Source organism: Lactuca sativa, chromosome 3, assembly GCF_002870075.4.
Source record: "Lactuca sativa cultivar Salinas chromosome 3, Lsat_Salinas_v11, whole genome shotgun sequence".
Classification (NCBI taxonomy): domain Eukaryota; kingdom Viridiplantae; phylum Streptophyta; class Magnoliopsida; order Asterales; family Asteraceae; genus Lactuca; species Lactuca sativa.
In genome coordinates, this window is record NC_056625.2 from 222,712,435 (window position 1) to 222,737,612 (window position 25,178).

Sequence of the window (25,178 nt, forward strand, 5' to 3'; positions counted from 1 at the left end):
TGCACTAATTGAAGCAAAAAGGGGCACACAACCCAATTCTGTAAGACGCTAGTCCAACCAACCAATCAAGCCCCTAGCGGAGGAGTAAGCAAAGCTTGTTATGGGTGTGGTGAAAACGGGCACTACAAGAGGGACTGCCCAAAGGCAAGAAATGTTGGCAATGCAGGAAGAGTGTTGGAAATGGGTCAGGAGGAGGCAGTGGAGGACCCCACATTAGTCACAGGTACGTTCCATCTCAATAACTCTTATGCATGCATACTATTTGATAGTGGTGTGGAGAGGAGCTTTGTTAGCCATAAATTTAAGCACTTACTCAAACACAAACCACAACCACTAAACGAAACATTCACTGTCGAGATGGATAACGGGAAGAAAGAAAGCACTAACGACATATTCATAGGTTGTATCCTCACACTAAAAGACTATTCTTTCCAAATCAACCTTATGTCGGTTTTCATAAAAAGCTTTGATGTCATCATCAGCATGGATTGGTTAAGTCCCCAGCATGGTTAAGTCCCCAGCATGCTGATATCCTTTTTTATGAAAAAGTCATTCACCTAAATTTGTTAAGTGGCGAAACCCTTATTATCTACGGCGACAAACCCAATACGAACCACATGGACCATTCTTGTAATTTACTCTCACATTTTCAGTTTGTTCACATCTGGGTAACTATCTTTTTTTTGTACACATCTAGGTAACAAACTTTATGGAAGTTTTCACATATGACCCTTATGACCGGATGTAACCTGCCACAGCCGATGATAATAGTCACTATGTGTGAGATCCGTGTATTACACGAGTTGATTAAAACAATTAAATATGAAAGGTACATTGATTGATTAAAACAAAAGTTAAATATGAATGTGTAAATATTAAACATTTAAATTTAAATTTATAAATAATGAAATTTACGAGGAATCGTCATTTTAGATTTTCAAGCTTCAAATTCAAAATGTTAATACCTAACTAGATGTGAAACCCCGCTCCGCGGGGTTCGGTTAAGACCAGAGTTTTACACTTTTGTTTATCAGTTATTTATATGGTGTAGTGATTTTTTTACTAAAAGAACAGTATGTAGTGGTATTTTGGTCAAAACTGTTAAAATTATTATTTTCTTTTATCAAAAAAACAATATGTATGAGCATTTTGGACAAAAACTGTTAAAATCACTATTTTTCACAAAAAAAAAAGTACATGGTGTCAATTTGGACAAAAACTTTAACACAACAAAACTACTTATGTTCCCCACATCGAACATTTCCAAGATCACCTTCTAAAAATTACGTTTTTGGTGCCTAGATCCTTTCGTGGGCACGCACATTTAATTTTATTACAACCAATTAAGACGTGCCTATTGAAAAAGCTAAAAGCCGATCACCAATATCTGCTCAAAAAATACAAATAAGAAAATTTTATTACAACCAATTAAGACATGACTATTGGAAGGATGTTTGCAAAGTCACTGTAACTGTTGTTGCACGGAAATGAAAAGTACAACTCATCTGCTATTAATGCAAGATGTACTGATGTAGGAAGTTACTTTCATATATTAGCATGAAATATCAACTTCTTCTTAATTCTTGTCGAGATCAAGTGGTATAACATCCTGCAAGATTCTTTTGAACTGTTAGATAAATAAACATAAATAGTTATTTTGAAATTTTAAATAACAACTTTCTTTTCTTTCATGTTTAAAAGTATACATTAGCAAATTAACTTACATGTTAAGTTCTAACGATGTGAGTTATTGCATTCAATATAGAAACATTGTTAATATATAATGGGATAGATTTTTTAAAGTGAAATGTTATAATAGGAACCAACGGGAAGTAGAATGACATTTGTTGCATTTTAATTCTAAACTTCATTAGGTAAGAAATTCAACTATTAGCCCAGCCAAAACCATCAAAGTTTTGATTATTATTATTATTACTATTGTTTTTGTTAGAAAGTTGGAAGTAGGTTTGTCAAACTGGAAAAAAGATGGTAAACTCACATGCTGGTTTGGGTGTTTTTGGTTGTGGATAGAAAATAACATTTTCAATCTGGTTCTAAGACCAAGAACTTAAGGTTTTCCCCATACACGATACTTTCCACAGCCTAGACAATCACCAGGTATCACACCTATATCATCTTTCCCTTGAAAATATGTGTTGTTTTCTGCATCGGTACAGATGGCATCCTATGTAGGTTCTTGAGAAGGCAATTTGGGTAAGAGTTAGCTGAAAACAAAAAATGAAACAACACACAGTTGTTGATTCTTCATCAGTCATTCGGTCAATAGAATCTTCAAAGAAATTAAAAGAAAACAAAAAAATTAGGGGTCAAATAAAGAGAAAACAAAAAATCAAACCTTCAACCACCTTGGTGATGGTTAGCGTCGGCCTCACGAAGTCCGTCACACACCCATTGCTGTCAGACAAAGAGAAACCGGTTAGCCCAATTTGAGAAAGAAACAACGAAAACTTACGAAGAAGCACTAACCTAAATCCAACCTTGACATAAACAATCCCCAATCGATTAGAGGAGGTGAGATTGAGAAGCATTCTCAACATTTGATAAATGACCTGAAAAGGCTACTGCACCAAATGGAGTGATGCGTTTGTTTTCTCTGTTTTGATGATTTTCACTTATTCTAGATTGTTGATAGCTTTCCCAAATGCAAACCTAAATAGAAGTAAATAAAGAAGCAGATATGTGAACGAACCTTGCTGAAATGGTCAGATAGGTTTTCGTATTGCCCATTGAAAGTGCAGTTTGGAACAGGGCATTGGTTTTGATAGTATGCGATTCCGACTCGGATTCCGATTCCGTTGTTTTGGTCGTAATCCATTGTATTATTGTTATTATTATTATTGACACTCATACTCACATTCACATTGTTGTTGTACCCGAAAGCTTTGATTTTTGTTGGTAGTGTAACTTGGTCCTTGTAATTCATAACCACACTTACACCTCCACCTTCCTACATTAATTTCATGCCCACGTATTTTAATATTATTATTATTATTATTATTATTATTATTATTATTATTATTATTATTATTATTATTATCCAGTAGTACCAGGTGTTGGTGTTCTTCCTGTGGGGCCAGGCTAAGATAAGCTCTATGACTATCTGGGAGCGTATCAACATGCACCCCAAGACCCCTCTCCTTAAAAATCACCTAAACCATAACAAAAATTAAAAAGAAACAAAATAATAATTTGGTCTTTTGTAATTTAAGCCATCATTCACCAACTAAAATATAATTTCTAACCAACATAAGGTATATCACATTAAGTTGTTTTGGGTTGTGTCCTTGTAAGCATTTATCGCATGCTAACAGGTTTTAGTAGGCAAATAAAAAAAATTCAAACTATCAGTGGTTTTCTGAAAGAAGAAATTTGTAAGGGTTTTTCAGGTAAAAGGCTGAAAATATTATGGCTTTTCTTAAAATTTGCCCTTTTTAAATGAAATTGCTTTAATAGTAATCTTTAAAAAAAATTGGTAAATTTTTATCGCCAATGCGAAATTACATCTTTTTTTGTGAAATAAGCAAGTTTACTAAAAGCCACTATATTTTAGGCACGCTTTCCAGCTAACTTATCAAGAAACCAAAATTTAGAGAATTTTATATCATTTGCTCAAAAATAAATTTAGAAGTTCTTTCTATGGTTTTTGTAGTGGAGACCACTGAAAGAGCAATTATACGAAGAAAAAAGTTATTCTGTGAAAATCATTCACAAAATAGTTAATAAATTTGTGATAAATGTTGAAAAGGTGGTCATTTTTGTAATAATTACCTTCCTACTTTCGGTTATTTTGTAGTTAGCTCATTATATAATTCCTAATGTGGAACTAACTACATTTGTAAACATAAATGTTACCTCTCCAGATCTATAACCACCAAGCTCTTTCTCTTGTTTTTCTCTCTCGGAAATATTTTCTTCTGTCCATGAAGATAAACATGGAATAACAATCAGGCCCAGCTCAGATAAACATGGAATAACAACCGGGCCCAGCTCTCCAGGGACTCCAATTGCAAGACTCTCATAGTAAAAAAGCTGTCAAATGTAAATATTAACAACCCAAAAAGAGAGAACAAATCTTAAATCATTAAAAAAAACAAACAAAATCTTGTTTACCTGAAGAAACAAAAGACACCCACCAACTGCACGTTGTTTGCCTTGGCGAAAACGTGCGAATTCCCTAACTAACTTATCAAGCAAGAATTTTGCCCAATTATATTCATGAATAGAATCCATATCTGTCAAAAAAATGAAGAAAAGAAGGGATAACATTCAGTCTTGCAGTAGGGCACAACAGAGTGCCCAAAACATATAAAAGAAACACCCTTTTGAAGTCCTCTCCTGTTTCTTGTTACCCCAATTTTTGCTCCAAGAAACGGACAGAAAAACCCCTATTTGAAGCATTGTAGAAAGATTAATGTCATTATAGTTTACATACATGAAAATGAACTATATTACAGAATTCCATTCCAATTATATCAGAAAAATGGAAGGAATGGGACAAAACGAATGTGTTTTTTGATGCCAATGAAATAAACCATTCAATTCTTTCACCTATTCCATCGTACCAAAGACTTCCGTTGATTCTAATTCCACTCTATATTCCATTAATTCTTAATAAATATAACATAAGTGGCAAGAGCAATACCTGAAGAAACCAAGTGTCAACTCACTACAAGGTATAGTACCGGATGAAGAATCAAGCAGCCCTTTCTGCATAAGGTAAACTGCATAGAAACTGTTCAAGAAAAGACAAAACCTACTTTTTTCAACCTATACATGAAAAAAATTAGATGAGTCGCCTTTGAATAGTTTACAACAGCAATGACACATACACTTTTAAAGAAAATCACAAAATCATACTGCAATTCATCTCAAATCAGTTGAAATCCAGAAAAAAAAATATAAATTATTTTTCAAAAATGTCTAATTCTTCAATGCAAAACATACACGATTTTAAGCCTCTACATCTTCCTTGAAGAACAGGATCATAGAACAGAAGAAATAAATACAAAGTACGACTGAAACCTTATAACTTCTGCAACTAAATCACATCACGGATGCTCTATTATTAAACCCTAGATTCCTAAATTCATGCAACAACACATTGGGTGACAGATTGGATTAGCTAATCGTATATAGGTGTTTGGTATTACCGCCATATAACATGAAAGGGTATGTATGTCTTCGAAAAAGCTTGATGCTGCCTCCAACCAATCCAACCCTTCGAAAGGAAACCTCAAAAGACAAAAAATCGAGGAAGTGTAAATGAATGGCAGTATGGAGTAAGCGATAAAGGAAATCGAGGATAGAAAGAGCTCCAAAAAGTTCAGGTAAAAGCTAAGGTGTAGATACACAAACCTGGGCCGATTCCACCATTTCTGGTGTAAATACAAAAACTTGGAACGATTCCACCATTTTCCGCTATTGAATAATTGAAAATAGCCGTCCATTTCGCTATTAAGGTCTGTGAGATCGTATTTAGGAATGGCAATGGGGCAGGTTCGGGGCGGGGCATGGATTCCCAAACCCGCCCCGATAACTTTCGGGTATCTTATCGGGGCGCCCCATTGGGTTTCGGGTTTCCCCGTCGGGTTTCGGGTATCTTATCGGGTTTACAACAATTGATAACGAAATTTTTATTCTCTTTTAGGGTACCCCAATGTCTTATAAAATATACATGTTCTAGCAACTCTTTTAAATTAAAAACATGATGCATCACTTTAATAAAATAAATTGGACGTTATATTAAAAATTATTTGATTTAAGTTTTGTTTAATACGTCAAAACACATAAAAATGATTATTAACACCAGATTGTTAATAACTAAATAAATTGTCCACAATAAGTATTTTATATTTGAACCAAAATTTTTTGAACATTATATATATATATATATATATATATATATATATATATATATATATATATATATATAATCGGGGCGGGGCGGGTCGGGGCGAGGATAACCCACTCCCTGCCCCGAACCCGATAAAAAACCCGATAACGACCCGTTACCCGACCCGAAATGATCGGGTTTCGGGTTTCCCCATAGGGTTCGGGCTTTTTTGCCATCCCTAATCGTATTCAACCATGCCCTGATATTATTGAACTATCGGATCAAAATCAGAGTGTAATCGACATGGGTCTCGTACCTGAAGTGAAAAGATGATTCATAAATTTCCTCCCCTGATTTCAAAAATAAGAAATTTTAGGAACCCTAAAAGCTAAAGAAGAGTACCTTGGAGATCAGACACGGTGATGAAGTGCGAAAGAAACGAAAAATAGGGTTCATGGCTTTACCTGGACTGTCTAAGGTTTAAACCCGGAAAGAAGTAGACCTGAAGATTCGATGATAAATCGCCGTTCCGAGGATAACGTCGTCCACTTCGACTATACGACTCATCGAAAACCGGTCTTTCATCGAAAATCGCCATTAGATCTTAAGATTCAATGAATTTAGAAGACCTTACAGTATATGGAAGAGATTGATGAACTGTGGAAAAAGAGGTGGGGTGAATCCATTGGCGCCTCTAGGTTTCGTGTCTCCGTTTTCTTGTTGCTTGACAGCAATCCAAGCTGATAGGGTGGAAAAACGGTGAAAAAAAGATACGACCTACACGTGCCTCAAATTGTCATAAACTGCCCAAAACAAAATAGCCAGCAATAAATCCAGAAGATAACAAACCAAAAAAAAACAAAGGACCAAACCTGACCAAAAAGCATCAATTTTACTGTAGCTAAGCAAAGAGAAATTTAATATATTATATAATAATAAACAGAAAACCTTAAATTTTACTTTGTAATATCTAAATTTTACTAAATTAATTCTTAAAAATAATTATTAATTTTTCATTATAATTAGATTACAGTAATTATTATTTTTTAATCTAATTATAATGAAAAATTAATAATTACTGTAATAATTATTTTTTAAGGCTCTATTATGAAAACTATTAACCTCACCGACATGCGTTAAAAGTCTATCCGATTTGTTCCAACCATCAAACCCTTTAGTAACAAATGCATCATTACCGGCTTGTTTTCCACAGATGGTCTCTAAATAAGTAACAACATAAACAAAATGTTTTATTCTTCTTTATACTATAATTATTAATTTTTCATTATAATTAGATTACAGTAATTATTATTATTTTATAGATTCCAACATGATATGGATTCTATTGATCCTAAAGACAAACGACTTATGGATAATAGAAAATCGAATGTAATGTCTAACATGGTATTTGGTAATTATTTAGCTACATGTTAAATTAATTTTATTGTTGTAAATTTTCGATTAAAAATATTGTTTTATATCATATCATTTTTTCATGTCACGTTACCGATATATGTTATTATTCATTACTTTTACTTTTATACAACATACGTAGGTTATCGGCAACAAAATTTAAGATATTCAGACAATTTTAGAAATATTCTCGGTGACAGAGAAAATGTCAACCTAAATATATCATATGGATATGAGCATTTAAGTTTTCAATCTATTTATAATGTTAATGTTATAAGTCCATTATCTAATGATGATAAAGAAAAAAGAAAAACTACAAAAAGTTATTTAGATAATAGAAGATCTAGTGCTATATCCACCACGTCAAACAATATTTCTGTTTCTCTCATGCCGTTTTTTTGAACTTAGATCCCTAATTTTATGTTATACATTTATGTTCAGTTTATTGCTAGATTTATTATGTGTATTTTTTGCAAAATAACCAATACATATAGTTGTTAAATGTTACTATCTCCTGCTTCCTGTTGTCAATGATATCACTGTGCTTATTTATTCATTTTGAGACAACGAATATTTACTCATGGCAGCTGTACATTGCATTGTCAATAATTAAAAACAAAGATGAATTAAAAATATTAATTTTAGACAATGACGATAACCTTAGCAATAAGACATCTACAGTTGTATTCAAAGAAGTATTTGGAAATTTGTGATTTATAACACCTAATTAGAATATGTCATTAATAGGGATGTCAACGGGACCAAACGGGAACAGAAATAGCTGCCCCCACCCCCCGCTCTCGAAATAAGTTGTTGCCTCCGCCCCCGGATCCCCAGTTTACATAGGCCTCCGGTCCCGCCCCCGATTACCTCTATCGCCCCCGGTCCCGCCCCGGTTCCCCTGGTTTATAGGCTTGAATTTTGATTTTTTTTTGATAAAAACTGCTTTGTTTTAGGCTAAAAAAAACTATTTTTAATAACTTTAAAAGTTTAAAGCCTAACCTTTTAGAAACTAAAAAATTAAAAATCCAACATTATGAATCCAACATTATAAAACGACAATTCCAACAATCTTACAAATATAAAATACCACAAATCCAACATTACAAATATAAAATACTTAAATGTCCAAAAATATATGATCAATTCACTACATCTCCAACATCCATTAATTGGAAACGGGAAAATGAAACCTACACTAAACCTAAAATTGGAAAAAATTATTTTGTATGAGTATTTTATATTAAATATATATTTTTTACATAAATGTACAACCGGGGGCCCCGCGGGAGTACGAGACAGAAATACAAACTCCTAACCCTGGTCCCAAAAATAAACGAGGTTTAATTTTGCCCCCGCCCCCGCTCCCGCTCCCGCTCCCGGGATTTTTAAAAATTTGGTCCGTACGGTATCGGGGTCCCGCGGGAGCAGGGTCCCACTGGGGTTTTTTTGACATCCCTATTCATTATTAATTTTTAGTACTTTGAGTTCAATTACATACTTATTCAATAAAGTCTTTGTATATATGTAAAAATATTACTTTAATAATTGTTTAATATGTAAAAGTATTACTTTAATAATTGTTTAATGTTTACAAATTGATATTAATTTTTTTTTAATAAACTCGTGTAATACACGAGTTTCACACTTAGTATTAACAATAAATCGTTATTTCAAGGGTAAATGACACAAAAAACACTCTTTTTACACAGAAATTCGATTTTGACACCGTGTTTTTTTGTGTCAATTTTGACACTGTGTTTTCTAATTTGTTACAATTCTGACCACTTGACCGGTTAACCAGGTTGCATGCTAACATGGCATGATGACGTGTCAGTTTTGATGACGTGGCATGCTAACATGATATGCTGACGTGTCAAAATTGAATTTTTTTCTCACAAAAAATACTAAGTTTTCATTTTTTTCGATTTTGACACTAAGTTTAATTTTTTCTTTCAACTTTGACACTATGTTTTTTTGTTCCAAATCGAACATCATTTTTTCCAATTTTGTTCAATGTTGACAATTTTTTATTTAAAACCGTATAAATATGTTTTTTTCATTTAAAAACCATAGTTTAGTATAAATACATTTTTTTTACACTCAAACCATATTTTTATGTATAAATATGTATTAGTTATATAAAAATTGTATTTTATATTAAATATGCAACTTTAAAATGTGTTTGGAGGTTTGAAGGCGTGTAGTCGATCAAAACTCGGATATCAAGTTTGCAACCCATCAAATTTTTACATCTTATTAGAAGCTTATGGTTAGTTTGATTCTCATGATATAACTAATGATTTGAATGTAAGAAAAAAAATACACCTTGTATTTAAATAAAAATATGGTTTTTAAACGAAAAAAATATGTTTATACGGTTTGAAATGTAATAAAAAAAATATATTTATACGGTTTCAAATGGAAAATAGACAAAATTGAACAAAATTTGATAAATGATGTTCGATTGGAACAAAAAAAACATTGTGTCAAAATTGAAATAAAAAATTAAACTAAGTGTCAAAATCGAAAAAAAGTGAAAACTTAGTGTTTTTTGTGGAAAAAAAAATCAATTTTGACACGTCAGCATATCATGTCAGCATGCCACGTCATCAAAACTGACACGTCATCATGCCATGTCAGCATGTAACCTGGTTAACCGGTCAAATGGTCAGAATTGTAACAAATTTGAAAACACAGTGCCAAAATGACACAAAAAAAAACACAGTGTCAAAATCGAATTTCTATGTAAAAAGAGTGTTTTTTGTACCATTTACCTTACTTCAATTCCGAAACATAAAAATATAAATAGTCAAGAAATATGATTCAATTCCAAAACATAAAAATATAGGAAGTCAAGAAATATGATATAGTTTAGAATGTGTAATATTTTTTGCTAAACTTAAACGATTTTTGAAATTAGAAAATATATTTTCCATTTGAAATTTGCTTGAAAGTTTAATACAAGGCTATAGGAAATTAAATTAAACCCTATACCCAAATTTTTGCAAAATGAAATCCAAAACATGTTTATAGTAAAATGAATTTGTTTTTTTTCCTTTCAAAAGGTAACTTTCCTTACATCAAAAGTTTATTAAATGAACAATATAAAAAGAATGGCAAAATTCAAATTATAATAATATAATATTAATATACATGTTAACAAATAGATACTAATATCTACCCATTTAAGATATGTAAAATAAGCCCGAACCTATCTTAATTTTAGGAGTTAGAAACAGTCTTTTGCATTAGGTGTCACATTTAATTTAGGTATTGTTTGTTTTTTTTAAGCCAAAATGTATGCAGTCTGCAGACCATATCTGCAAGCCTCTACAGCAGAAGTGGTGAACCAAATGTCTGCAATCTGTAATAAGAAGACTGCTTGTTTTTAACGTCTGCAGCTGATGAAATAAATTGATTTTTCAAACTTAATTTCATGTCATAAAAATTAAAAATGCATTTTCAGCAAAAAAAGAAAGAAAAAAAAAACTGGTGGCCTATGTTTTTTTTTGTTTAGATTAAAATGAGGTCTGAAGACTTTTGAAGACAGTGGCCCATGTCTGCGCCAAGACGACCTACGCAGACATTTTTTGATCTGCGCATTTCCAAAAAACAAACACTCTACGATGGCATATGTGTGCGCTACGCAGATAAAAGTGGTTGCGCAGATCTTCACAAAAAAACAGCCCCTTAATTTAATCTAATATAATAAATACATTACAAATATAAATTAGTAATATGTGGCATTTGAATTGATGAAAATTAAGAAAACCATAAATTGACATATGAATTTATTTTAATTCTAAACTTTCATAAAATTACATGTGCCAAATGCATAGAACACATGACATATGGTAAAAATCATTTTCATTTATTAGGTACTAGTGTGAGACCCATGTATTACACAAATTTATTAAAAGAACCAAAAGTAACGGCGTAAGCAAAAAAAGACCATTCATGTAAGTTTTGGTAACCACAAGGACCATGTTCATTAAAAAAAAATAAGTAACGACTGAGTTTGTAACCTTTGGTAAGCTACATGGACCATTTATGTAATTTGGTCTTAATTAATCTATACTAATAAATTAATTAATATCAATTCACAAATGGAACGGAGTATCTACATTAATATGCATATACATTAATTAATATATTAATATAAAGAGGAATTCACAAATAGAAAGTTATTATGTATATTAACTAATATATAGTAATAAAATTAATTAATGTAAGATGACATTTAATAGGTGGAATTTGAATAAAAAAGAAAAAAGTATAAAAATAACAACTGGGTATTAAATAATTCAAAAAAATCTAGAAAATGACAAATGTCATAATGAAGGAGAAGAGGACATGTAGCAAAATAATTTTTATTTATTAAAACTAGCTGTGAGACTCATGTATTACATGAGTTAATTTAAAAAAAATTAATATAAATGTCAAAATCTTGAGAACTTTGAATTTATAAGAAAATAAGAAAAATAATGAATTATTATAATGCAAATGCTTTTTTATCTTTTAATTTAAACAAATAATTTAAATAAAAAAAGAAACTAATAAACTTTAATTTTAGGAATTTTGAAATTAAAATGTAAGTTTATCAATAAAATTGATATCCATTTATTATTATATTTATTGTAATTATTATATTAAAATATTATGTGGATTTCAATAAAATAGAAAATTTCATAAAATGACATGTGGAAAAAAAATTAATTTAAAATAACCACAAAATGACATTTGACAAATTAAATGAGAATGTGACAAATGGTAAAAAAAATTCATTTGTTAGAGAGGATAAAAGAAGATGATAAGATGATATATGGATGTGAATTACGTGATTATAGTTACAACTTTTGAACCTTAAAATGTTAACTTAGTTTATAAATTATGAGTTTTAATCTTTAATTTTTGATATTTTTTAATGTTGGAATATTAACTAAGTAGACTTGTGAATTTATGAAGTTTTATATGTATAGTTCTTGTTTGCTATTTATTAGATGATATGTTTAAGTTTATATAGCTTGTGAAAAGTAAATTAGTAGATTAATTGATATTGTGTGTATTTTGATTTTGGACATAAATATGGAAAACTACTTTGACAAGATAACATCAATTAAAAGGAAAACACCATGTCCATCTTCATCAACATCGAAGTCCAATATTGGTACTTCTGTTCCACTTCCTCAATGTACATCTAATTTTACAACGCTTATTAATGTAGTTGATTTGGATAATCTTCCTTCGGATCCCTCTAAAAGACCAAGAATCCTGAGTTATAATGTTAATCAAAGAGATGAAATACGATGTTGTTATTGGCTTAAGGGATCTTGTCAACCACGCGGCCATAAATTCCCGAAAATAGAAATTGGGAATAAGTTTAGAGGTTTTGTCCGTATATGGTTTAATCAATATGCTTCTTGGCTAGAGTATAGTATTAAGAAGAATAAAGCATTTTGTTTATGTTGTTACTTATTTAGAGACCATATATGGAAAACAAGCTGGTAATGATGCATTTGTTACTAAAGGGTTTGATGGTTGGAACAAATTGGATAGACTTTTAATGCATGTCGGTGGGGTTAATAGTTTTTATAATAGAGCCTTAGAAAAATGTGAAGATCTAGTGAAACAAAATCAATCCATTTCGTTTGCCTTTCATAAGCAAAGTGAAAGTGCAAGGAAATAGTATCGCATCTGATTAAACGCTTTTGTTGAGGTGTGTAGACATCTACTTAATAGGTCATTACCATTTCGTGAGCATGATGAGTCGGAAACGTCTTTGCATAGAGGACAATTCTTGGAAACAATTAAAGTCATTCGGAAACTTTGTGAGGATGTTCGTAAAGTTACATTAGAAAATGCCCCAAAGAATAATCAAGTGGTTTCACCAAAGATTCAAAAAGATATTGCACAATGCTTTTCACAAGAAATACTTAAAGCTATCTTCCAAGAAATTGGTGATGATGTTTTTGTATTATTAGTTGATGAGTCGAGTGATGTATCAAAGAAAGAACAAATGGCCGTGGTTTTGAGATATGTTGATAAACTTGGACTTATTAAGGAGAAATTTGTAGGTGTTATTTATGTAACAGATACAATTTCAAAATCTATTAAATATTCCATAGACTCGTTATTTAATCAACATGGATTGAGTATGGAAAAAGTAAGAGGACAAAGTTATCATGGGGCAAGCAATATGAAAGGTGAATTTAATGGTTTGAAAGCTTTAATTTTAAAAGATAATGTTTCGGCTTTTTATGTGCATTGTTTTGCTCACCAACTTCAGTTGGTGGTTGTGGCGGTTGCAAGAAATCACACTGGTGTTGGAAACTTTTTTGACATGCTTTCCCTTGTTGTGAATGTGGGTTGTGCTTCTTGCCAACAAAAAGATATGATTCGTGAAGGTTATAAAAAGTGAGTGCAGGAAGCAATTGGTATCAGTGAAATTGAAACCGGGACAGGTCTAAACCAAGAGCTTTCACTAATACGAGCTGGAGATACACGTCGGGGTTCTCATTATAGAACAATGTCAAGTTTGGTTTCTTTATTGCCGAAGGTTCTAAAAGTCCTTGAATATGTTGAAAGTAAAGGTAAAAATGGATTTAGCCGGAGCCAAGCACATGGTGTTACATTGTATTTCGAAACATTTAATTTTGTGTTTTATTGCACTTGATGTTGCACATTTTAGAACTTACAAATTTGTTATCTCAAGCTCTTCAAAAAAAAGATCAAGACATAGTTGAAGCAGTTTCCTTGGTACAGATAACAAAGAAAAAATTGCAAAAGTTTAGAGATGAGGGTTTTGAAAATCTTCTTGAGGAAGTATATTCCTTTTGTGAAAAGTATGAAATTGAAAAAGTAGACATGTCGGAAAATTATGCAAGGAACCGAAGAGAAAATACCGACATCAACAATCAACATCATTAAAAAGTTGATTTCCTTACCATGGTGCTTGATATGCAACTTCAAGAGTTTTGTGATCGTTTTAGCGAGATAAGCACCGAATTGCTTACAAATATGGCGGCTTTGAGTCCTTGTTACTCATTTTCGCAATTTGAAGCATCAAAGTTAGTGAAATTGAGTATGTTATATCCAAAGGATTTTACGGAGGTGGAAAGGAGGAATCTTGCATAACAACTTGATTTTTATTATGATGTTGTAAAAGAAGATGTTCGTTTTTCTAATTTGAATGGAATCGCCGATCTTTCTAGAGTCATGGTGGAAACAAGAAAACACATTTCATATTACTTGGTGTATCGACTAGTAAAGTTGGCATTAGTTTTGCCCGTTGCAACCGCAACAGTGGATAGATATTTTTCGGCTATGAAACTTGTGAAGTCGGATTTGAGAAACTGGATCGGTGATGATTTTTTGAATGCTTCTTTGATTTGTGCAATTGAGAAAGAAGAATTGGCGAAGGTTACAAATGAAGTTGTAATTGATCGTTTCCAAGATATGGCAACACGTAAAGGACAATTATAAACTTATAATATGTATTTGAACATGTTTTTGTAATGTAACTTTGTTACTTTTATTTGAATGCATTTTGACCCGACTTGAAAAAAATACCTTATATTTTTTGTACCCCCAATCTATTAAAATCCTAGATCCGCCTCTGGTGCTATATACACCCTTAAATCTACACATTAAAATGTGGGTGCGCACACTAGATCATTACTTTTTAACAATCTTCGTCCCACTCAACCGTTTTCTTTTGGTTCAAATCTCTTTTTCTCGCCCAAATCTGCATCTGAAGCAAAACCCTAAATCACAAATTCATTCTTCATTTAATCTAATTTCCTGAAAATCAACCCACATTGTTGTAGCAGATAAGTAATCATGGGAAATCAGATCCTAATCGGGAATAATGGCGACGATGGAGAGCTTGATTGGGCTCGTTAACAGGATACAGATGGCTTGTACCGTATTAGGAGATCATGGAGGCGAAGGCATGTCTCTTTGGGAAGCTCTTCCTACTGTCGCCGTCGTTGGTGGTCAGGTCAGCCTATATACTTCCTTATGGAAATCACATCTTTTTGTTTTTGCTTTATCAACCTAACATTGCCATTTCCATTTTTGTTTTGGTAAAAAAATAATAATCAGAGTTGTGGAAAATCATCGGTGTTGGAAAGCATTGTTGGCAGAGATTTCCTACCTCGTGGATCTGGTATATATATATAACGATTCAGTCTACTGATTTTTAGTGCACTTATTGGATTTCCTGTACGAGTATATTTACATTTATGTATTTTTTCTGGAGACTATATATGTATATCTAGTAAACGTAATGCATTACTTCATTTAGGAACAAAGATGCTTACATTTAAATTTTAATTAGCAAAAGGTGATATTATATTGTTAATGATAGCACGGTAGTTCTTTCAAAACGAAAAGACTTACCGGGGGAGCAAGAGACTTAGCTAACAAGGATTATCATGTTTCTCCCTCAATGGTATAAAGGAGGACTGTTTGGCAATGTTTTTCAAGTATATTGAAAGATTATGGAAGAATTAATCTTTTGAAATGCATCTTTTTTCATCAGAAATGTTAAAGCTAAAAAGGAAATACATGTCTTGTTTTGTGGATGTTTTCTTGAACTATAAGGTATTGTTACAAGGAGGCCTGACTCATTTCATTCTTCTTTTGTGGATGTTTTCTTGTTCTTGAACTATAAGGTATTGTTACAAGGAGGCCATTGGTATTGCAGCTGCATAAAATAGAGAGGGGAACTGAGTATGCAGAATTTCTTCATGCTCCAAGGAAAAAGTTCACTGATTTTGGTATGTTAATTAGAAATGCTTGATTCTTATCTTTTTCTCGAGTTTCTTTGATCAATATTGGTGACTTAGCATGAGGTTTACAGAGGAAAAAGAAATACACAGAAAAGATGAAGTGATAGGCTTTATTTAGCAAGGCCAACATAGAGTCTTAGTCCCTTAAACTGTAGAAATGTTGCACATACAATACATATGAGTGTGTAGTCTTTATGAAATTATAGTTAGCTATTACAGTGACATCAACTCGGGTATGATGTCACTACTAGCATTCATGATCAAATATTATTATTCCAAGAAAGATTGAGCTCCATTTGATAACTAGTATGATGCCACATGTTTCTTTAATTTGAACTGTTTGGTTATCTTCATTAACGACATATTATTTCTTTAAATTATGTCATGATATTATTTTGGTTGTACAAATTAGCGTTGGTTTCCCTATGAAAATCATTCTTATTCCTTCTGTCATGTAAACAAGTTACTCAGATTCATATGTGTTGCCTATAAAGTCATATATTATAACACTAATTCTTTGGTTTTCCTTGAGCAGCTGCTTTGCGTAAGGAGATTGAAGATGAAACAGAGCGTCTTACTAGGAAATCAAAGGCGATATCTAACCGTCCAATTCACCTTTGTATTTACTCTCCAAATGGTACCCTAAATTTTTATTTTTTGTGGTAGTTGGTTACTTATTGAATAAAGGTAGCCAACATGGGAAGGCTAAATAGTTCTTGGGAGTAAATTTAGTAGTATTACATTCTCTTCCATATATAACATCTCATTACTATAAACAAAAGATCCCGCATTTAGAATGAATGCATCAATATTCTTTTTAGGTGTAGAGACCATGTAAAATTATATTTCAGGTTCCACTCATGATATACAACATGGTTAAATACAAGAAAGAGCGACATACTTCCATTTATTTGTGTACCTTAGCATCCTACTTTCATTTCTTTATATTGAAACATTGTACTTGTCATCTTTTTCTTATTAAAGCAATGTACCGAATGATAGCACTGTACTTTTGACTTTTTCTAGTTGGGAAAAATCTACCAAATTACAGCGTTGTACTTCCAAAAATTTCCTAGTTTACATTATACTTTGAGAAATCTACCTAATTATAGCAAAGTATTTGGACAGTTTTTGTTATAACTGGGTAGATTTTTCAATATACATATGTTGTGAAATATAATTAAAAACAGTAAATGAAAGTACGTGTATTTTGCTATCTTTTCCATTTTTTACCCTATATAACCAAAGGCCTAGACTGAAGATAACCTTGAGAAGATGCATAAAGTTTTGTTTAACCTAAAAAGTTTGAAGTCACATGAGGGAGTACTAATTCTTGAGTGTATGTATGTTACTGTGTTCTGAATTCCCTTTTCCTTTGTGGTATTCATGATCCATGACTTATAATATTTAAAAACGTACATGGTCACATTTCAATGTTTCCTTTCGATAGTTAGTTTGGATACATCAACATTAAGTTTTGAGTTTTTTGCTTTTATAGTTGTGAACCTGACTCTTATAGACCTTCCTGGGTTAACAAAAGTTGCTGTAGGTGAGCATTTACTAGTATTTATGTATAACATCATTTTTTCCAGCCTCATGGGATGAGACTAGACAAAATTTGTAGGGATGATAAGAGCACGGTGTCCCTGTCCCACATTTTTTGGTTCAAATATTGTCCCTACTCATTCATTCCAAACACAGTATAACATGTCTTAAAAAAGTAATGGGCTATATTTGCAGAGGGACAGCCAGATTCCATTGTTGAAGATATTGAAATGATGGTCCGTTCTTATGTTGATAAGGTAGGATTACCTTGGCTGCTAGTTGTTGCTAAAATTTGTGTTGTATGATATGAAAACTTTGATTTTCACACAAGCAGTATGATGTTTTTTTTACACACAAAAGTTAGCACTAAAATCAATAATTAACAAATGAGTGTAGTGTAGCTTGGACTAAAACCTACTTCACAATTGAGACCGTGTATCAGAGAGTCAGGTTAAACGTCCCGCATCATGACACATGACATCAGCTCCAAATCTTATGTATTATGTTTATGTATATCCTTTTTTTTAATTAACGGACTTAACAGAAAGAATGACAACATAGAAAGTCAACGAAATGAGGCTTTCTCCATTAAGTTGTAGCTCATTACAAATTTTCCCTCATTTACTCTTTTCTTCCACTTCCCCAAGTATGTTGTCATCGTCTAAAATACTTTTAGAACATCATTTATCCAGATAGCACTTACTTTTCGGAAAAAAAAAAAACAGAATCTTAGTTTAGTAGTAACATAAAACATTAAAAAGGGTGGGTTAACATGGCTCATCCATCATCAGTTTAGTCGTTTTATATCTAATAATTTGTTTTCTTATTGGTGTAGCCGAATTGCATTATTTTAGCAATTTCTCCTGCTAATCAAGACATTGCCACATCTGATGCTATAAAGCTTGCTAGAGAAGTTGATCCTTCAGGTATGTTATCAACTCTTGCATGTTGCGATTGGACCAGACTCAACAAGCTTTCTAGGGATACTTTTGAGGATGAGGATCGAGAGGGCACTTACACCTTTTTTTTTGTATATACTAGATATCGAGAACCTGTACAACCTTTTTGGGTGGGACAAGGAATTTCAAAAAAAAAAAAAAAAAAAAAAAAAACTCCCATTGACATCGGTCTTGATTTAAGAATACTAAATTAATGATTTTCGTAGGTGACCGAACATTTGGAGTGGTCACCAAACTTGATCTCATGGATGCGGGAACCAATTGTTTGGATGTATGTGATTATCATTTCACGAGTATTTCGATATATATATATATATATATATATATATATATATATATATATATATATATATATACATAATACGGGACTTGACAAGTATTTAAAAGGATGTGAATGACGAGGGGATAGAGCCCCAATCCCATCTTTTTGGGTGAGACAGAGGATTGCATTGACATCTGCCTCAATCCTAGTCCAATGTGCATATAATACATACAACCATACTTGATTGGTTATAGTTAAAAATGTTTGGTTGGTGTTGGTGTGATTAAAAATATGACAGGTTCTTGAGGGAAGATCCTACAAGCTTCAGCATCCATGGGTTGGAATTGTAAACCGTTCACAAGCTGATATCAACAAGAATGTTGACATGATGGCTGCTCGACGAAAGGAACAGGAATATTTTGAATCTAGCCCCGACTATGGACACCTGGCACATAAAATGGGTTCAGTATATCTTGCAAAGCTTTTGTCCAGGGTCAGTCTTCACTCTTTAATCTTCATTCATACATATTTTCTTAGCTTACCCTAGCAGTCCAAAGGTGGTAACCCGTAAGGTTTTACTGTATGTCTAATGTCTTACTAGAATTAGGGGTGAAATTGGTACGGTACCAATTCATTTTTCTGTAAACCGTGTACTGTACCAACTATAATTGATATAAAAAAATTGCTATTGGTACCGTACCAAGTATACTTGGTACCGTACCAAGTATACTTGGTACCAATTTATTTGGCTACCGACATGTTTGGTTGGTACAAATTGGTAATGGTATATACCAACTTCTTTTAATTTTCTATTATAAGATTTAAAAATAAGCAATGACATCGGGATTTTGATGTGTAATATAGAAATTAGTTGCGTATTTCTTTTAATTTACAAAAGAATTTTACTGAAGTAACGCTAAAGTAACGTTTTAATATTGTGCTTTAACGTGGTAATAATTATTGACCAATACGACCAAATGACTAATATAATGTTATTAAAACAATAAACACTAAATACAATTAACAGTTGATATATATATATATATATATATATATATATATATATATATATATCAAATGAATTGGTTGGTACAGTATTACCATGGTATTCCAATTTTTATACTATTACCGTACCAACATCGATCAATTGGTACGGTACTACCAACTAAACATGTTAGCTACCAAATATCTTGGCTACCAAGTTTCTTGGTTCGGATGGTAACATATGGGTTGGTTTTCCATGGTACAGTTTTGTCAGCCCTAACTAGAATAATAGATATATTTATTTGCATATGGATTTTACTGTTTGACAAGTTTGCGGTGGTGTTTCTGTTTTTCCTGAATCAGCATTTAGAGAGTGTTATCAGGCAGAAGATACCAAGCATAGTTGCTTTGATAAACAGAAATATTGATGAAATCAATGCAGAGCTGGACCGTATTGGCAGGCCAATCGGAGTAGATGGAGGGGTATATTATTTACTTTTTTTTTTTTTAATACTTGCTAAATATTCATTTTTGTTTTTTGTTTTGTTTTTCCTCAACAGGCACAACTTTATACTATCTTGGAAATGTGTCGTGCATTTGACCGCGTGTTCAAAGAGCACCTTGATGGAGGGTAATGCATGAATGATATTTACTTGACATTTTCTGTAGTTGTTAATTTAGTCGACTGCAAATTTCAAAAGTGATTATTATTATTATTCTGGGAGAATCTCAGGCGAGCAGGTGGAGATAGGATATATGGAGTGTTTGATCATCAACTACCAGCTGCTTTGAAAAAGCTTCCTCTAGAGCGCCACCTGTCTACCAGTAATGTGAGAAAAGTAGTTTCAGAGGCTGATGGTTATCAACCCCACTTGATCGCCCCTGAGCAAGGATACAGAAGACTAATAGATGGATCTCTTGGATACTTCAAGGGACCAGCTGAAGCTTCTGTGGATGCCGTATGTACATTTTCCATCTTATATACCTATTGCTGTTTCTTACACAACACAACACAACACAAGCTCGGGGTTGCTTCCCTCTCATTGAATTAACTTATTAACTGTATGTAGGTACACTTCATTTTGAAAGAACTTGTGAGGAAATCCATGGCAGAGACGGTGGTAAGTAAATCGTATACAGACATGATCTAAACCCTAAAACCTACCATGTATAACCTGAGTGAAATATTTGAATTTAAGTTATTTATGCCACTGCACCCAAATTTAGCTTGCTTGCATCTAGAAAAAGCTCATAGCTTGAACGATAACTCATGGGATGAGGTTGAGGGGTCGTCTTTTGCATATGCAAAAGATCAAGAGGGAGTTTCTGCCTTTACTTTTCTATACCTAATTCTTTTTGGGTGGGACACAAATTGTCGAGTGTCCAGTATAATCACAATCACAAACACAAGCACTCTTGTTTGCAACCAAAGAGCAAGCAAATATTATTATATTCTCAGAAGTGAATAATACTTGATGATATGAATATGATGTGTGTTGAACACAGGAGTTGAAGCGGTTCCCATCACTCCAAGCGGAGATAGCAGCTGCTTCAAATGAAGCACTGGAAAATTTCCGTGATGAAAGCCGGAAAACAGTTAGCCGCCTCGTGGAAATGGAATCAACTTATCTGACCGCCGAATTTTTTCGTAAGATTCATGCTGAATCAGATAACAACCCCAGAGACATCCATAATAACAAGCATTCAACCACATCCCACCCAAATGCAGATCGTTACAATGATCATCACTTCAGAAAGATTGGTAAACACCCTACCCTATCCATCCATGTTCCCATTTGATCTATATATATTTGACTTTGACCTGTAGCGTTGTTATTTTTCAAATGAATGATTGTGATCAGGATCAAATGTGTCTGCTTATATTGGAATGGTTTGTGATACTCTCAAGAATACCATCCCCAAGGCTGTTGTTTATTGTCAAGTCCGAGAAGCAAGGAGATCTTTGCTCAATCTCTTCTATGCACAAATCGGTAGAAAAGAGGTAGATATCTTTTTTTAGCAAACATTTGTTCCAATGCCGTAATATACTGTATTAGGTGGATCATATGGCAACCTATATATTATAATCAAAAGAAAAAAAGTCCATGATTGTTAGTTAAGTTGGTTATAATAAGCATCATACCATTTAATTTACTAAATGGTGATGAATGTTTTAATGCAGAAAGAGCAACTTGGTAGAATGTTAGACGAAGATCCAATGCTCATGGAAAAGAAAGAGACTTTATCCAAGAGACTTCACCTCTACAAGTCAGCAAGAGACGAAATCGATTCAGTCTCATGGAAGTGAGAAAGTAAGCGCCTTGCCTCGTCACGTTTACAAATCTGTACAACTAACTCTCTCTACTTTCACACAAGTTAATGTTCATTTGTACGTCATCATCTTATGTTGTGTACTAAGGTTGAAAAGACAAGAACTTGATTTGCTAAAAAACAATTTGATGTGTTACGATAGTTACTGTTTTCAGCTTCAAATACATATACATATCAAAGTTTTATAAACATACAACGGAAAACCTGTGGTAATTATAAAACTTGGAAACAAAATCCTATATTATAGTAATAATTAAGAAAGATGAATATTCATTGGTCCACATCCTGCCTGCTTGCCAAACACAACTCATGCAACTCATTAAGCACCCACTCTTCACCGGTATGACCACCCAACACAAGAACCCTGGTACCCCCAACAACACAAGTACTATGACCCCAAGCAAACTTGGGAGGTTGACCAGGCACATTCAAAATTCTCCAAGATGGTTTCTCCTCGGCAGGGTCCAACAAAAACACCTGAGAAGGGGAGTGCAGCCCCGCAATGGAACCACCAAATATTATAACCCGCCCGCATGGCATACTCATGGCTACGTGGTCAAGCCGTGGCGGTGGGACAACAGCACTCTGGGTCCCAACACCTGTGAACCCATTGCACTCCAAAAGCCTCCATTCTGGCTTCTCATCCATTACATCCATCGTATATGCCTCACTTGATCTTAACCTTAAGTGACCACTGTTTGCCAGACCCCCATACATGAGAATTTTTGTTCTTCCGAAAACAGACAGCGAGTGTCCCAGTCGAGAGGGTGGGACCGGTGAAGTCGGGATTTCTCGCCACATCGGTTTTTCCATTGTCAGATCAAGGATAAACGTGTCATTCAGAAGGACTCCTGCGTCTGTGCACCCGCCTGAAGATAAAGATATAATAAGAAACCAACTTTAACAACATGTTTAAAATAAAATTAAAATTAACTGCGGACCTGAAACAACTAATTTTGATCCTTCTATGGTGCAAGAGCTGTGCCAAGATCTTGGCGGGGGTGGACCAGCGCCAAACACTTGTATCCAGGTTGGTTGTTTGGCATCCAAGTCAAGAACAAACACATCATTCAACAATCCTTGTTTCCCACACCCACCAAACACCACCAACCAGGAGCCATTAAGTGAGGAAAGTGTGTGCCCCCATCGCCCTGGCGGGGACGACTTGACGCTCACCTGCCGCCACTCGGGATTGACAGCATCAAGATTAAGAACAAACGTATCGTCCATTGGCTCCATGTTAACTCCTTCACCACCAAATAAAACAAGCCGGTTTCCAGCTGCACATGCGCTAAAATTACAACGTGAAGGCTCGACTGTACCTCCGACTCTTAGTTTCTTCCAACAAACAGCCTCAAGAGTGGTGAGCTCACGAGCAAGACGGCCCCATCCTAATTTATTATTAGTCATATGTTCTAATGCACCTGTCACTTCTCTTCCCCAAGCATTCTGACAAACCATTTTTCTAACATGCTCGTTCTTTGTAAGTAGGCGGATCCGCCTACAAACAGATCCGATTGAAGCAACATCTCTGGGTGTCAATCGAGACAGAATGTCTTGAGCCATTACTTCATCTGAAAGTTGAAGAATCCCACACTCGATTTGTTGTTGTTGCTCGATGTTTGGGGAGTGGAATTTATCACTTACTTGTTGATTAGATTGAGAGTGAGACAGAGATTGAGATTGAGATTGGACGTCGTTGTTGTGAGTCTCTTTGAAAACAGGGTAGGATATGGAATTTAGATCGATTTTGGCTTCTGTGAATACTTGTATGCCTATTACGTGTGTGACTATGCCATCATCACCATGAATTGGAGCAAGTCTTAGTCGGTTGACCAATGGAGTTCCGTCTTTTCTGAAATTGAGAAGCTCTCCCTGGAAATCGATTCCTTCTTCCAGACATCTTCTGATCTCTGATACACACACAGGGTCCACCAACGGGTGCCGTCTTTGGGCTCGGGGGTCTCTGTACTGCAAGAAACGACTGAGGCAAAACATTTCCAAATAAGTACATTTCTCAAACTACAAATAAAAAGAAATAAAAGTGAAAAATACATTGCATTTAACTCTATTAATTATGCTTTTCAACTATCATGCAAAATTTCTCCCTAGAACTCCTACTGTTGGATTCGATATCAATCAACCTAATTGTAGCCAACTCTCAAGTTCCAGTTGGAAAATAACTGAAACTGGGAGCCAGATCCAACAATTTGATACAAATGCAAAAATAAACCAAGCGACGCATAGATTCAATAAGTAAATCTAAAACACAGAGCTCGTTAAACCTCTTTTCTATGAGATCTACAAGAAGAGCACATGTTTTCCGTCCACTCTCATATGAGCGTCTAATTTGATAACCGGAAGGGAAACTTTGAACTAAAAAAAATAACAAGCAGTAAATCGGAATGAGAAAGTGGAAATATACCAGTTCCGACCAAGGACTTCATCGGCACGATAACCGGTGGTGGATTCGAATACCTTATTAACGTAGATTATAGGAAAATCTGGTTCCATAGCATCCGAAACCACAATTGAAGTCGGAATCATCGGATTGAAAAACTCGCCTAACCTCAACGAAAATCCACCACCGCTCTCCTCCTCCTCATCGTCTATGTCGTCGTAGCAGTAGTCGTCGTCATCGGTGGCGCTTTTTAGCCTCTTGATCCTCTGAAGATCGTCTGATTCATCGTCTATAGGCATCCCCATGGCTAGTCAAGCAAGGAAAAGATAGAATGGTGAATGGAAGGTGAGAGATAGATATTTATTGAACTTTCAAAAACCCATCAAAATATCCCACTTTTAAAATATCCGCCGGAAGACATACATAAATAAATTAACTTTTTTGTTTTTTCTTCCTTCATGTTACCGAAATTGACGCGTCGTAAAACAGGACACGTGTTGCTTTATACATCACTCTCATATCATAATACTATTTTATTACCAAAGTCATCTTACATACATGTCGATCGTTCGTTTTATGACATAAAACAATAAATGCAATACTTGCAATGTATTTATTTATCAAGAAGAGCATT

The 25,178-nt window shown here is 33.7% G+C and overlaps 4 protein-coding genes across 25 annotated transcripts; 2 read left to right on the forward strand and 2 right to left on the reverse strand.

Annotated features, from left to right (window-relative positions):
* Nucleotides 1-1,399: 1,399 nt before the first annotated feature.
* Nucleotides 1,400-6,641, reverse strand: LOC111919274 (uncharacterized). Of its 21 annotated transcripts, none has more exons than XM_042898795.2 (12): nucleotides 6,319-6,638; nucleotides 5,172-6,204; nucleotides 4,664-4,742; nucleotides 4,371-4,406; nucleotides 4,132-4,253; nucleotides 3,874-4,050; nucleotides 3,069-3,170; nucleotides 2,711-2,968; nucleotides 2,488-2,579; nucleotides 2,357-2,415; nucleotides 2,000-2,225; nucleotides 1,400-1,609 (listed from the first exon to the last, which is right to left on the reverse strand). In XM_042898795.2, exons 5-11 carry the CDS (start codon nucleotides 4,249-4,251, stop codon nucleotides 2,128-2,130), a joined length of 906 nt encoding a protein of 301 aa, XP_042754729.1. In that variant the 5' UTR covers nucleotides 4,252-4,253; nucleotides 4,371-4,406; nucleotides 4,664-4,742; nucleotides 5,172-6,204; nucleotides 6,319-6,638; the 3' UTR covers nucleotides 1,400-1,609; nucleotides 2,000-2,127. The 21 variants fall into 21 exon arrangements, with proteins under 21 accessions (XP_042754729.1, XP_042754730.1, XP_023770641.1 ...); XM_042898796.2 differs by having other exon boundaries at nucleotides 4,664-4,753; XM_023914873.3 differs by having other exon boundaries at nucleotides 4,132-4,406; nucleotides 4,664-4,788; nucleotides 5,172-5,482; nucleotides 6,171-6,204; nucleotides 6,319-6,636.
* Nucleotides 6,642-12,355: 5,714 nt separating this feature from the next.
* On the forward strand, nucleotides 12,356-14,197 carry LOC111919270 (uncharacterized). Its single transcript, XM_023914868.1, has 5 exons — nucleotides 12,356-12,656; nucleotides 12,751-12,916; nucleotides 13,010-13,631; nucleotides 13,695-13,860; nucleotides 13,959-14,197. The coding sequence occupies exons 1-5, from the start codon at nucleotides 12,356-12,358 to the stop codon at nucleotides 14,195-14,197; spliced, it is 1,494 nt and encodes a 497-aa protein (XP_023770636.1).
* Nucleotides 14,198-15,137: 940 nt separating this feature from the next.
* Nucleotides 15,138-22,377, forward strand: LOC111919273 (phragmoplastin DRP1C). Of its 2 annotated transcripts, XM_023914870.3 has the most exons (16): nucleotides 15,138-15,269; nucleotides 15,374-15,437; nucleotides 15,946-16,050; nucleotides 16,598-16,699; nucleotides 17,561-17,611; nucleotides 17,803-17,864; nucleotides 18,443-18,533; nucleotides 18,773-18,837; nucleotides 19,127-19,321; nucleotides 20,176-20,295; nucleotides 20,373-20,443; nucleotides 20,546-20,771; nucleotides 20,883-20,933; nucleotides 21,319-21,574; nucleotides 21,675-21,814; nucleotides 21,995-22,377. In XM_023914870.3, the coding sequence occupies exons 1-16, from the start codon at nucleotides 15,138-15,140 to the stop codon at nucleotides 22,118-22,120; spliced, it is 1,857 nt and encodes a 618-aa protein (XP_023770638.1). In that variant the 3' UTR covers nucleotides 22,121-22,377. The 2 variants fall into 2 exon arrangements, with proteins under 2 accessions (XP_023770638.1, XP_042754738.1); XM_042898804.2 differs by lacking the exon at nucleotides 17,561-17,611 and having other exon boundaries at nucleotides 15,147-15,269.
* LOC111919272 (adagio protein 3) lies at nucleotides 22,253-24,937 on the reverse strand. Its single transcript, XM_023914869.3, has 3 exons — nucleotides 24,569-24,937; nucleotides 23,085-24,127; nucleotides 22,253-23,012 (listed from the first exon to the last, which is right to left on the reverse strand). The coding sequence occupies exons 1-3, from the start codon at nucleotides 24,847-24,849 to the stop codon at nucleotides 22,414-22,416; spliced, it is 1,923 nt and encodes a 640-aa protein (XP_023770637.1). The 5' UTR covers nucleotides 24,850-24,937; the 3' UTR covers nucleotides 22,253-22,413.
* Between the last annotated feature and the right edge of the window lie 241 nt (nucleotides 24,938-25,178).